The sequence below is a fragment of the Dermochelys coriacea genome, chromosome 1 (genome assembly GCF_009764565.3).
Source record: "Dermochelys coriacea isolate rDerCor1 chromosome 1, rDerCor1.pri.v4, whole genome shotgun sequence".
Taxonomy (NCBI): domain Eukaryota; kingdom Metazoa; phylum Chordata; order Testudines; family Dermochelyidae; genus Dermochelys; species Dermochelys coriacea.
Genome location: NC_050068.2, coordinates 285,586,839 through 285,599,874, shown reverse-complemented (window position 1 = coordinate 285,599,874; position 13,036 = coordinate 285,586,839). Strand labels below are relative to the sequence as shown.

At 41.3% G+C, this 13,036-nt stretch overlaps 1 protein-coding gene across 2 annotated transcripts in view; it reads left to right on the top strand.

The window, feature by feature from the left end:
* TRHDE (thyrotropin releasing hormone degrading enzyme) overlaps positions 1-13,036 on the top strand; it is a 340,833-nt gene that overhangs the window by 230,351 nt on the left and 97,446 nt on the right. For both annotated transcript variants that reach the window (XM_038387780.2, XM_038387779.2), the window contains 2 exons: positions 5,236-5,301; positions 7,115-7,302. In XM_038387780.2, coding sequence (XP_038243708.1) covers positions 5,236-5,301; positions 7,115-7,302 — 254 coding nt within the window. The remainder of the gene's footprint in view (positions 1-5,235; positions 5,302-7,114; positions 7,303-13,036) is intronic.

Genomic DNA, 13,036 nt, shown 5'->3' with positions numbered 1-13,036 from the left:
TATACCTGCTGCTGTATTTTCCACTCCATGCCTTTGATGAAGTGGGTTCTAGCCCACGAAACCTTATGCCCAAATAAATTTGTTAGTCTCTAAGGTGTCACAAGGACTCCTCGTCGTTTTTATGGGATGATATTTCATGGGTTATTTGGTTAATTATTTTTGCCTAAGTGTCAGGCCAGTAACTAAATACTGAATGCATTTTAATGTAGCAGCCAATTACAGTATGTCAGGGATAACACCATTTTTGTTCCTTCTGGTAACATTCATTCATGAATATTAACATGTAACCTATGGATTGAATGTAATCTATGGATCTGATATTGCATAGGTTGGTATTTTCCAACAAGACTCACTGGAAACAATATTCAGATAGTCTCAAATAAAACTGATACTAAAAGTGAAGTGGCTGATCTGTTTAGATGAATGCTATTTTCTAACTTTCTTTGAGCTGATTATGCAGTACTGTCCTTCTCTTTGCTAATTGGTCTGACCATGGTTTTCTCTCACTGTTGGGGGAGCTCTCCAATTTGACTGACCCTGGTGCTAATACTAACAGTTCTCTCCTCTCAGTAGGTTTATTCATCATCATCCAGGGTTTATTTTCTTGTACAATATCTCACATATAAAAATATATCAGACCCACCTGTATACTCTAGTTCCTGCACTCACTGATCTTGACCTCCTCTCTTTTAAAAACCTTAAGCTTTTGTGTAGTATTGTCAGTGCTCCATCACTGATTCTCAGTCACTTTCAACTGTCACACCTTGTCAAAGCCACGTACAGAGCCTGACCCCTTGTCCAGACTTTTTACTTTGAGTGTCAGGTGGTGTCAAGATAACCTGAGGTCACAACTTTGATGCTAGCAGTCTCCAGGAGGCAAAAATAAGAAGGTGGAGTGCCACCAGAGTCAGCATTCCATTAGAATGTGTTGGATGCCAGATGTGAAGTTTACTAATCATTCCTGGACTCCCTGCAGAATGGTACTTATTACTCTGGAGAGCCAGAGTTCTAGAGACTTTTTCTACTTAAAGTCAGAGATTAAGCAGGTGTGGCAATGGCATAATCAGTCTACAGGTAGTTGTGCAACTGGAGCAAATCCAAGGCTTAGGGTGTGGATGAGGGCAGGAGTATGAATCAAAGACATGGACAGAGGTGGGGGAGTGAGCGTGAATCCAGGACTATGGTGGCGAATAAATGGACTGCATTTGGATGAACGTTACTGTCCTGAAATCTTATTCTGAAATCATTTTATGATCATCTTGAATGTATGGTATTCTCCTTTCTAATTCCTCTTATATTGTAGTTGTCCAGCTGTTCTGAGGAAACAAAGAGGAAAAAGTGGAGTTTCTCAGCTTGTAGATAGTGTACCAGATTCCGATTTAAGTTACATCTGTGTAAATCTGGAGTAACTTCATTTATGTCAATCAACTTGACAAGTAAAACTAAGAGCAGAATTTGACTTGTATCTCTGTTTCAGTTCCCAACTGTAGATCTGACTTCTCTTTTCAGAGAAAGATACACATTATCTTTGCCCCTTTTATATTATTTCCACCTCCAGGTATGTATCAGTCACCATCTTTTATTAGTTATAAGTGTTATCATTCCTGGATGGTGGAATTCGTTCAATTTTTCCTAATTGAAGTGGTTCAATGCCTTAGCAATACTGAGAAAGCCTGGATTGTGTTGGGATAAAGCCCTTATTTAATATGAGTAACCTGCTTTTTTAAAACTAACACAATAAATGGCCTGTAAGTTTAATCAATAATGCTATTACTTCAAATATCTGTCAAAATCTTTTAGCACTTTTTACTGTGCTTTCTGCATCTTCTAATATTCAAGCCACTTGCCTCAATATTCAGGTGCTAACATAGTTTCCAAACCATTTAAGCGTTACAATTTTCTTTAGAGACTGAGTCTATCATTTGACAAAACATTAGGATTACAGCTTACTTCTTCTTTTGCAAGATCTTACCTGCTTGTGTGGTAATTGTTTCAGCTTGTTCCTTTGTTATGGTTGATCTTTGGTTTCTTTTGGATATTTGAATGATTACAATAATATTTTGCCAAACAGGCCCAGCTGAAACAAAAACTTACATACTACCAGCAATGATTGATTCTGTTTAGTTTTTAATAACACACATATATCATATTTCATTATTATAATCCTTTTCTCCTGCAAGGAGTAGTTCCATCTTAAAAAGCTATAATGGGAAGATGTTGAGGACAGACTCATTTCAGAAGAGAGTTAGAGCTAAAGCTCTGCAAAAAAAAAAATATCAGTGTCAGTTTTCTGCTTTTGTTTGGTATTTCATTTGTATGGCATGTTGGGCAAGGTCTTTCGCTGTCTTGTGTCTTCTTTGCACAGCTCCCATGGTGAAAATCAGGATTAAAACCATCTAAAGTGACTAGGAGTGGCTTTCCACAGTGTCGAGGAAACGTCATAGGTATAAGGCCGGCACCAAAGGCTTCTGTGTAACTCTCTCCTATCACCTGGCACTGGGGGTGTGTCTGAGAGTTGTGGGGTGGTTAAGGTATCCATATACCCCCAACAATCCCAAGGTGTTGGGACATGTTTTTTAGGTGATAGACTGTTCAACTTTGTGTCAGGGACCAGCCTGGTGGCAGCAGATAGTCACAGATGTGTCTGTCTGAGAAAGTAGCTTACTGCCTCTTTAGCACCTCCCCTTCTGAACTGTGCTGAGTGCAGCTTAGATCTGGGCTGCCATATTTTGGCTGTTATCTGTCCCTTGTCTTCTGTGATTTGTTACTCTTTTTCTGTTGCTTGTTTCTCTTTGCTTTCTGATTTGGATCTTTTTCTTACATTATAAGGGCCAGATTGTGGCTTACACACCAAAACAGGAGAACAATGAATACCTTATATGCCCCTGTGAGTGACCAAGACCTTGAGTGTGGGTATGCAGGAGCAGATACTGGGTGCCTGTTTGATCTCTCCACAGAGCAGATGGGTGGGGAGAGGACAGGGCCTTGGCTTGTATCTCACTACTCCTTAGCCAGTGCAGTTTAGCTGGAAGGTAGGGGTTGTAATTACTGTTGATATAAGCCAGCATTCTTCCTCTCTCCCCTCACCAGAGTCAGGGGAAACAGGAAGTAAATGGAGAGGTACTGCTTATATACCACCCCTTGCTCATAGCTGTACCCAAAGCCTCAATCTAGCTCTAAAGCAATGGAAAAAAATGTAAAATAGTATTATATCAGGTGAGGAATATAGTTTTATATTGTAGTCTCGTTCCTTTTTCTTTTTGTTTTTCTTCACCTAATAAAATGTTTAATCAAAAAATAATAAATTCTGAACTGGAAATGGAGAGGTCTATCCAAACCAATCAACCTGCATATCATGAGTCAAAAGCCAGAGGAAGAGGATGAAAGCATTTGCCTCTCTTTGCAGTCTTTCTGAATATAAAATTCAAGCCAAATGTGATGTCTGGTCATAGACTGGTAAACAAGATTATTTGGCTCTGTTGAGTAAATTCTCAAATTGTTTCACTGCCTTATTTTATACAAACCCTGTAAAGAAATAACAGAAGAATTCCTGGATACTGTATTGTCTAGCACCCACTTTAAAATGTGCATGTATATTTGTTGTTGTTTATTTACCTACTCTGACTTTTGTGTATACCTCTTTTAGTCTTTTAATTTACAGTGCAACCTGATTAGCTTTGGATGCTGTTGGATATTTAACTGTCTCAGAAGACTCTATATTTTTAGACAAAATAGAAGCACAATATATTGGTGAAGCCTCTATAACGTTGTCTTTTTCCAAATGTTATTTTCATGACATTGTTAAGAGAAGGCACTGCAGTTAACTGAGTTAGTGTTCTCATTTAGCTTTTCTAGCCTGTGATTAAATGGGAGTTGCTGCTTGCTGTAATATGAGTTGGCTGACAAAAGCTAAATCTGTCACAGGTGCTACAATTTGTACATCAGGAAATTTGCTTTCCAAACACTAATTATTCCCATAGTATCGTACTTCACACAAAGCACAGATAACACAGTCAGTAAAATTTCCTCAGTTTTACATTTGTGCTGTAAATTAGGGTTTGTCTCCTACTATTGTATAAAGTGTAGATGATGGACATTTTAATGCAGGGAACCCTTTGATTTTATAAGGTTTTTCTTGCTTTAATCTCCCAGTCCAATTGCAGAAGACTTAGTTTGTTCCAATAATCATTTCTGAATTTCAAATCTATGATTGTCTATGCATTCTGTAGGAGATAGTAAGGCATGAATCTGATAGAGTAGCCGAGAGCTTAACACATAAAAATGAAAACATTTTATGCCAGGAAGGTCCAGGCCTAACCCAGAGATATATTTAAAAATTAATATGGGGAATTACCTTTATTTGGTGAGATCTTGTAGGATATACCTCTGACCTCAAGTATACATCATTTTTATATTTGGCAGCCTCTCCTTCTCAGAGGCTTGGGACTGAAGAGCTCTTATGGGCTAGTCCTCATTCCTTTGGGAGAGTGGCTTTTCCTACTTTTTTGCCTTTTCATTACTGAAGGGGAAACATGGATAATCAGTCACTGCAACTGTGGTTGAAAAAACAGAAAACTTCAGTTTACAGCCCTATCAGGTATTCTCAGATCACGTGCTCACAACCACATACTCTTTTACTATAAGCCCCCCCTTTATGTGACGTGCACATTTTCTGTTGCTTCCCAAGTGGAAAAGCTTTTTAGGATATCATGCTAGAGCCTGAGTTGACAATATTATCTATTTCTGCATTTAATCATAAGGGAAAACACCTGTTTGCAAGACCCCACTAGATATTAAGAAATGGCTCTGATGGGCTATTTCTTGGTTAAATATTTTATAACAGATCTAGTTGTCATCAGAGTGTGTGGGTCCTTGACGTTAGCCAAAGAATGACCTGCTAAAATAAAAATTAGAGCTTTGTTTTAGACATTTGCCTCTTTCATTGCCATGAATTGCCTGGAAACAGATGCTGAGACTATACAAGTGTTTAAAAAGTAAATAGGAAATACTAATCTTGATAAATTAGTTAGAAGAGGTAAAACTCTGAATGCAGTATGTAAACTTACTAGGAAATTTGTTTGTTGGCTTGTTTTTCCATTGGGATTTATTTAATCTTCTATTTTTAATATATTGTAAACTGTCTCAAGAAAATGTTTATTGACTCCCTGAGGATGAACATATTGTATATTGCTATACAGTAACTTCTGATTTGTATTTTTGTTTTATTTTTTGTAGGAGTATTTGACAATTCACAAGTATGGCAATGCAGCCAGAAATGATCTCTGGAATACCCTGTCAGAGGTAAAGTGCTATATAGCCTAATACACTGAGAGAAAAGCAGGAAGCCATAGTGGTGTTTTTATGCTGAGGTTGGAAGAGAATAGTGCATATTGAAATGCCTAAGCCCAAGAGCACATTTAAAAATGAATGTTAAGGAGTACCGTTTGGGTTCACAGAAAGCGTCAACATAAAAAAAACATGTTTTCAGTTGTTTGTGTTATATCATTGACATTAAATAAAGGGAAGGCCTGCTCCCATTGACTTCAATGGGAGCAGGATAAGGTCTGTAAGTAGGAAAGAGCAGGAAAATGCGGTGCTTTGGCATTTATATTGAATAGGCTTTTGATATGTAAATATTCCTGATTTGTCGAAAGGACAGACCTTGTAAAGGCTTAAAGCTGGGCATTGTATTTTCTGGTATCAACTGTTATTATTTGATGTCCTTAGACCAGCTGCAGGTGGTTACAAGGGTACTGAAAGCCACCCTTGCTTATTCTGTACAGTTTCTTACTTTTTCCTTTGCTTATGTTAAAGCCTTTGGGGCAAATTTTCAATGATTTGCACTCAAAAGTACATACTAGTCAAAGAACAGCAGAACTTACAGCAAACATACAGGCACAAGATTGTGACTGCATTCTGAGCTGTAAGCAACTACTGCCACATTGGATATGTCAAACCTGTTAATGGTGGGAATTAAAATTCCATATTCCCCTACCTATCAGCATATCTGTTGTCATCCTCTACATTCTCAAGATGTCTCACATGCAGATGGAGTTCTAAGGGGTTCTTCCTGGGATTTGCTTGGACTCACTAGGGGTCACTCAGTCCTTGTTCCAGCACTGGCAGAAAGTTAGAGGCATTCCGTGGTTGCAGAGAAAGCTGTCTCTGTCCATCCTTCACTTGCTTGCAGTCTCTCTCCCCATGAGGTGTGAGTCTCCCATTTCTGTTGGGTTTATTGTATTCCAGCTGAAATTCCACCCAATTTAATTCCACCTATTTAAAATTGTATTTTTTCTAGAGTTTCTGTATTAAACTAGAATAAGGTATTCCTGTATTTGCTGCAAGATTTATAAAGTTTGCAGGTTTAGGGAAGGTCTGCATGTGCACAGCTTATCTTTGGACATAAGAATCCAGATTTTCCAGTGAGTGGTGATTTTGGATGCCTAGCGTGAGACACCTTAAAAGGGTGTAATTTTCAGAGGACAGATGTTCAGCAGTTTCTGAAATCAGACCTTTTTAAAGTATCTCAAGATGGGCACCCAAAATCAATAATCCCAAGAGAAAATATTCATCAGTGTTTCCAGCTCCTTTTTTAGCCTTTTCTGATCATGGAAATCATTTGCATATAGCCATTCACAGTCTTTGTGAATGCTGGAAATGTGGGGAAGCAGGTCTGAAGCTCCACTCCTTTTAGGTATGGGTAGAAATTTTTAGAAATGCCTCAGTGATTTAGGGGTACAAATCCCAATGAAAGTCATTGGAACTTGTGCTCCTAAGTCACTTAGGTGCTTTAGAATATCCCACCGTCACTGTGTTTGCATTTTCTAGCTTGCCACATGAGTATTTATTGCTTTCAGTTTTTAAAGCTGTTTTATTTTGATATACAATATCAAATGTCTAACTCTTATCTAGAAAGAAGGTTCCTCCTCGATTGATTTTTTTTAACCATTTATATCCTGTATTTAGGCATGGAAAGCGCCTGTGCATATAGATGCTTAATTGCTATTTAAACAGCTAGACAAATTAATGGTCCTCTGGTTTAAAAAGTAAATGGTATTAGGTGTTAAATCTAGTATTGCATCAATATACTAAACCAAAATATTTTTTTTGGAAGGCTCTAAAAAAGGTTGGAAAATTTGTTAATATCCAAGAGGTAATGGATCAATGGACACTACAGATGGGTTACCCCATTATCACCATCACGAGGAATGAAACTGCAGACAATATTGTATTAATCTCCCAAGAGCACTTTATTTATGACATTGATGCTAAAATCACGGATCCTGACCTAGGAAACAACAGGTATGTGTATTTCTCAATAAATGTTCCTACTAAAAGTTGTAGTTGTTTAACTGCTTCATGCCAGTATTTTAAAGCAGAAGTCCCTTCCAAAATAACTTAGCTTTTTCTAGAATCAATGGCATGCTATGGCCCTAACATTCTAATTTTATTAACGATTATTCCTGTAAAAAGGATTAGAATTCTATTAGCATAATAAACAACAAAAGAAAGCTTTTTACATGCACATTTGCATTTTTAGTGCTCTCTCTGTTTTTCTTTTCAATCTAGGATATGCATTTATTCCTTGGCCTCTTCTTTTGGTTTTGTGGCACTCAGCGAAATGCACCAGCATGTGGCTAGATCCTTCTGATGTTGCGTACTTGAAAGTGGCTTTCAAATATCAGCAGGAGTATTCTCTTATTTTGACACAAAATGTTAATCATCAGTCTTACAACAACTTACATCAGCTTGTACAAATGCTCCCAATAGTCTGGTCATGTGTCAAGGAAGGACTAGACAACTAAAGATGAACATCTTATATGGTAGCCCCTGAAAAAGGAGAAGCCTTTGGAAGTGCTTAAAACACAGATACTGGCTATTTTTTAAAAAATACAGAGCTCACTGTCAGCATACTAGGTTAGGGGAAGGCATAGTCGACTCTAAGGGCTTGTATAGTGCATGGCAAGCTGGGGATTAAATCTATAGCGCACTAGCCTGTTGCATCCTAATTGTCTGTATGGACCCTGCTGCTATTCACAAGTTCCCTAGTGTGCTTTGATTTACTGCTCTATGAAATGAGAGTAGGACAGTGTGCACCAATGAACATTCAGTATGCAGCAGCAGGGTCCACATGGAAGTGCACAGCACACTAATGTACTAGGGATTTACACTCCGACTTTCCACGCACTAGTGCAGGGGTGACCAACCTGTGGCTCCGGAGTCACATCTGGCTCTTCAGAAATTAATATGCGGCTCCTTGTATAGGCATCGACTCTGGGGCTGGAGCTACAAGCACCACTTTCCAGTGTGCTGGGGGGTGCTCACTGCTCAACCCCTGATTCTGCCACAGGCCCTGCCCCCCACTCTACCCCTCCCCACCCCATCCCTTGAGCCTGCCATGCCCTCGCTCCTTCACCTCCCCCTCCGAGCCTCCTGCACGCCACGAAACAGCTGATTGGGAGATGCAGGGAGGGAGGGGAAGGCGCTGATCGGAGGGGCTGCCAGTGGCCGGGAGGCGCTGGGAGCGGGGGCAGGGAGGGAGTTGATGCGGGAGCTGCTGATGTATTACTGTGGCTCTTTGGTAATATACATTGGTAAATTCTGGCTCCTTCTCAGTCTCAGGTTGGCCACCCCTGCATTAGTGGATTGTCTAGACAAGCCCAAAGTGACTTTTATGCCTCCCCTGATCTTGGATGCTGTCAGGAGCCAAACTAAACCTCAGGGCAAGTGAGAGCAGCCACATAGCTGCTGTAACTTACAATAGCTAGAACAGTCCCTTAGGGATAGGTCTTTCAGCTGGGATTGATAGAGCATTTAGCTCTCTGGCCCCACTCCTAGTGGCTTGCATCGTACTCACATCCCAGAATGTCTCCTCCCTGTCCCAAGCTAGCTCCATGACACTCCTTGCACTGTTAGTGCCAAAGGGGACTGAAGTTAAACTGACTGTGCTGGTTTTATACCAGCCCAGAATTCCCTGACATTTCCCAATTAAGGCATCTTTAAGGTTGCTTTGCTGGGGCCAGTATCTGTCTGATCAGGTTGAAAGCAAACTCAAAACTCTCTGGTAGGGTCAATGTCTACAGCACTGCCATTTAGTCTAAAAGCTGCTGTCTTCACCTCTGGTTGAATGTACAAAGGTCACTCTCTGAATCTTGACTTGTCACAGAGAGGACAGTAGAAGTCATCAAAAGGTAAAACTAAGTGCAGATGTTCACTTGTCATGTTTGGGTTTTATGGAACAATATTCCTGTAAGGGTGTTTATTTTTTAAAAACCGCTATACTGTAAATTTATTCTCCATTGTTTCATGTGCCATGGATGTTCTGGAACTCATACCTAAATATGGTACATAGTTAATTGTTGTTTCATGGCTATATTGTTAGCTCCCTAGTGGGAGCTAAATTTAAGCATATGCTTAATACTTTGTTGACACAAACTCTATATTTGTTCAAGAAAAGAAAGGTGAAAAAGTATATCGTGTGGATGGAAAGTGTCTATGCCTCACAGTTTAGTGTTACTCTTCCAAGAACAATATGGGCTGGTCTACATTAACTCTGTAAGTCAATCTAAGTTATGCTATTTCAGTTATGTAAATTAGGTTGACTTACAGTGGTGTCTACACCACACTCTCCCGTCAACATAGCTTCCAGCTCTCAGGGAGGTGGAGTGCAGATGTTGATGAGAGAGCACTCTCCCATCAATTTAGTATGTCTTCACCAGACCTGCTAAATCGATAGCACTGCATCGATTGTTGCGGTGTCGAGTTAGCCAGTAGTGTAGACATGGCCTTTATTTATATATCATATTTATTTGTGTGGTGTTTTTTGTGTCATGGAACACTATATATATTATAATGTACGTATTTATACGTGTGTGTGTGTGTATACCCGCGGATAATGTGAGTGAATTTTATTATGCAGGAAAACAGTGTCTAATAGTGTTTAGATAACTTAAAACAAGTATAGTACTGAAAGCATTGAAAACTTCCCCATACATGTTTGTCAATGCATCTCAGTCTTAATTTGCAATAACTCTGCTACTCCAGTCTATGAGCAAAGGCTACTATCCATGCAGTGATTTTGTGTGGATGTGGATAGCTGAGGGTTAAAATTAGACCATTACACTTACTTTCATTTATAACCTAAATTCAGATTTGAACTCAAATTGCCGAAGGTGAAAGGCTAGTGCATTAACCCTCTTTACACATCCTCCCCTCTCCCCTGAGAGAATAGGCTTTGTGGTATGTAAGTACTTGATGTTTGGATCCTCTTTTTTATTTCTTCTTCTTTGCCCCCTTCTATTTTTTCCCCTTTCCTCTGCTCCACCTTCTCATCCTCTTATCCACAAATGGGGAAGAACCTGTTGCAAAGTGAAAAATGTCATTGGTGGAAAATACCTAGGTCAATCAGTTTGATGGCAGAGCCACGTCCTGCCACTTTTCAGTTAAAATTATGTGCAAATACTATTGACATGAAGTCTAAGTCACAAAGAAAATGGGCCCGTAAAAATTAAGTGAAAGGGAGACATACATGTTCTGTTAGTCTTTCAAACTCATCTTTTTCCGAACAATATTAGTCACATAGGTTGGTTATACATTAGTGTCTAGAGTTTTATATCACTGATCATTTAATTCATTGTAATACTACACACTGACAGTCATGGCCCGATGGAAACAACATTTGTGTGTCTTTTACATGTCCTTCTGTACCGGGGTGGCCAAACCTACTGATCGTCTGAGCCACATACAACAATCTTCAAAAGTTTGAGAGCCAGGGTGCTGAAGCCCTGACCACCAGCAAGCATGCCCTGCTGGTCTGAAACCCTGAGCCCCAGCAGGTGCTTCCCGTGGGGCTGAAGCCCCAAGACCCTCCCACCCCACTGGGCAGAAGCTAGAAGCAATATGCGGGGTCACTTGCCCCCAGCTTTTTGCCAGGGTTTTTTGGCCCCACTTGGTCACATGGTGCCGCCAAGCCGCCTCTCTTGGAGAGGTGGATTAACTACATTGATGGAAACCATTTCCATAGATGTAGGAAGCTTCTGCACTACAACAACATAGCTGCAGTGCTGTAGCTGTGCCACTACAGCAGCTGTAGTTTAGTCATGGCCTTAGAGTATTAGTCTTTGGGAATCCAGGTCTGGGGTTTTGATTCAGCATAGTATAGAGATAAGCATAGGTGGCTGTGGCTAGGGCTAGAGGGGACTCAGCCCCCCCCAACTCCATTTCTGGCAGGTGACACCGGAGCAAAGAAGGGAACGGGGCAATGTAGGGGGAGGGCCCAGCCTCTAGGCCGGATTCCCAGCAGATGGAGCTAGATTCTTCAGTCCTGGCAGAGAGCACTGGAAAGGGAGGGAATCCTGAGGTGGTGGGGGAGAGGACCCTCAGGGTAGGGGGGGATGTTCTGAAGTGATTGTGGCAGGAAGGAGGGAGATCCTGAAGTGATTAAAGGGGAGGTCATGGTGGAAGGAGGGTTGCTGAGGTGATTGGGGTAGGAAAGGAGAGTCCAAGAAGAAAGGGTGGATCCTGAGTGAGGCCCCACATTTGGTGGCACTGGAGGTGGAGTGGGAGAGACATTGCAAGGGAAGGCCCATCTGTGCATGGATGCACACGTCCGGTGATGCTGTGGCAGGTTCGAATTTGTGAACATTAAGAGTCAACAGGCCACAGCAGGGAGCCATTCCCAGCCACACTGGACAGGAGCCCCTCTGCAGGGTCAGTGCGGGGTGGGCTCAGTTCACTCTCCCTCCCCCAAGAATTTTCAGCAGTTGCTTATGAAGATAAAGGCTAGCCACACTTCCCCAAAGCTCTGGTGCTTGTTTGGGGTTTGTTTTTGCTGAGGGTAGTGGTGTTTTGGTGTGGTTTGTGTTTCCCAGATTAACAGGATTTAGGTGGGAAGGCTATGACAGATACAGAGGCAGCAGTGGGAGTGACTCATGTCATGGAAGACACAATGAAGATGACTGGATGTGGAAGCTGCGGTATGTACATGATCCTGGAGGGGGGACCTGGTAAGAGTTTTGTCTGCATGAAATGCCGTCTGATAGAGCTGATGGAGGAAAAGATCCGAAGTTTGGAGATGCAGGTGGAAAGTCTGGTTGAGTTTAGGAAAGGGTTTGAGCAGATTATGGAGCAAAGACATGAGGTATCTGAAGAGAAAAGCTCAGACTTGCAGATGGAAGCAGGACTGAGGAATTCTGAGTGGAGACTGGGTGAGGAAAGGGGTCAGTGGAAGCATGTGACTAAAAGAACCAGGCAGAGGAAAAGACAGGCTAGTGAAGGAGAAATAGAGCTCAAGAAGAGGTTTGCAGAGTTGGAAAATGAAGAAGGGGCTCAGCAGGTAGTCACTGAAGGTGGAAGGGCAAGGAAGAAGAGAAGAGCAGCTAGTCCTATAGGAAAAGGGGAAGAGTCAATGGAGACTACACCAAATATGAGCCCCAGGAGGATACAAGATGGGTTGAAGAGGATTACAAAGGAGAATAGGAATGGAAAGAACTTGCAGCCAGAGAGAACAGAGGATAGACTGGAGAATAGCACCGTCACCAGGAAAAGGCAGGTCTATGTGATCGGGGACTCTTTACTGAGAAGAATAGACAGGCCTGTAACCAGAGCTGATCCAGAGAATAGAAGGGTGTGCTGTCTTCCAGGTGCTAAGATAGGGGATGTAGATCTGAGGTTGAAAAGGATACTAAAGGGAGCAGGAAAGAATCCCGTAATTATCCTTCATGTGGGAACAAATGAAATGGCTAGATTCTCGCTGGAAAGTATTAAGGGAGACTATGCTAGGCTGGGGAAGGCGCTTAAGGAAATCGAGGCTCAGGTAATCTTTAGTGGGATTCTGCCTGTTCCTAGAGAAGGGCAACAAAGGTGTGACAAGATTATGACTATCAACAGATGGCTGCTATAAGGAGGGCTTTGGGATGTATGGCCACTGGGAAGCATTCATGGACAGAGGACAGTTCTCTCGGGATGGACTTCATCTGAGTAGGGAAGGAAATAGACTTCTAGGATGGAGACTGGCACAACTGATAAAGAGAGCTTT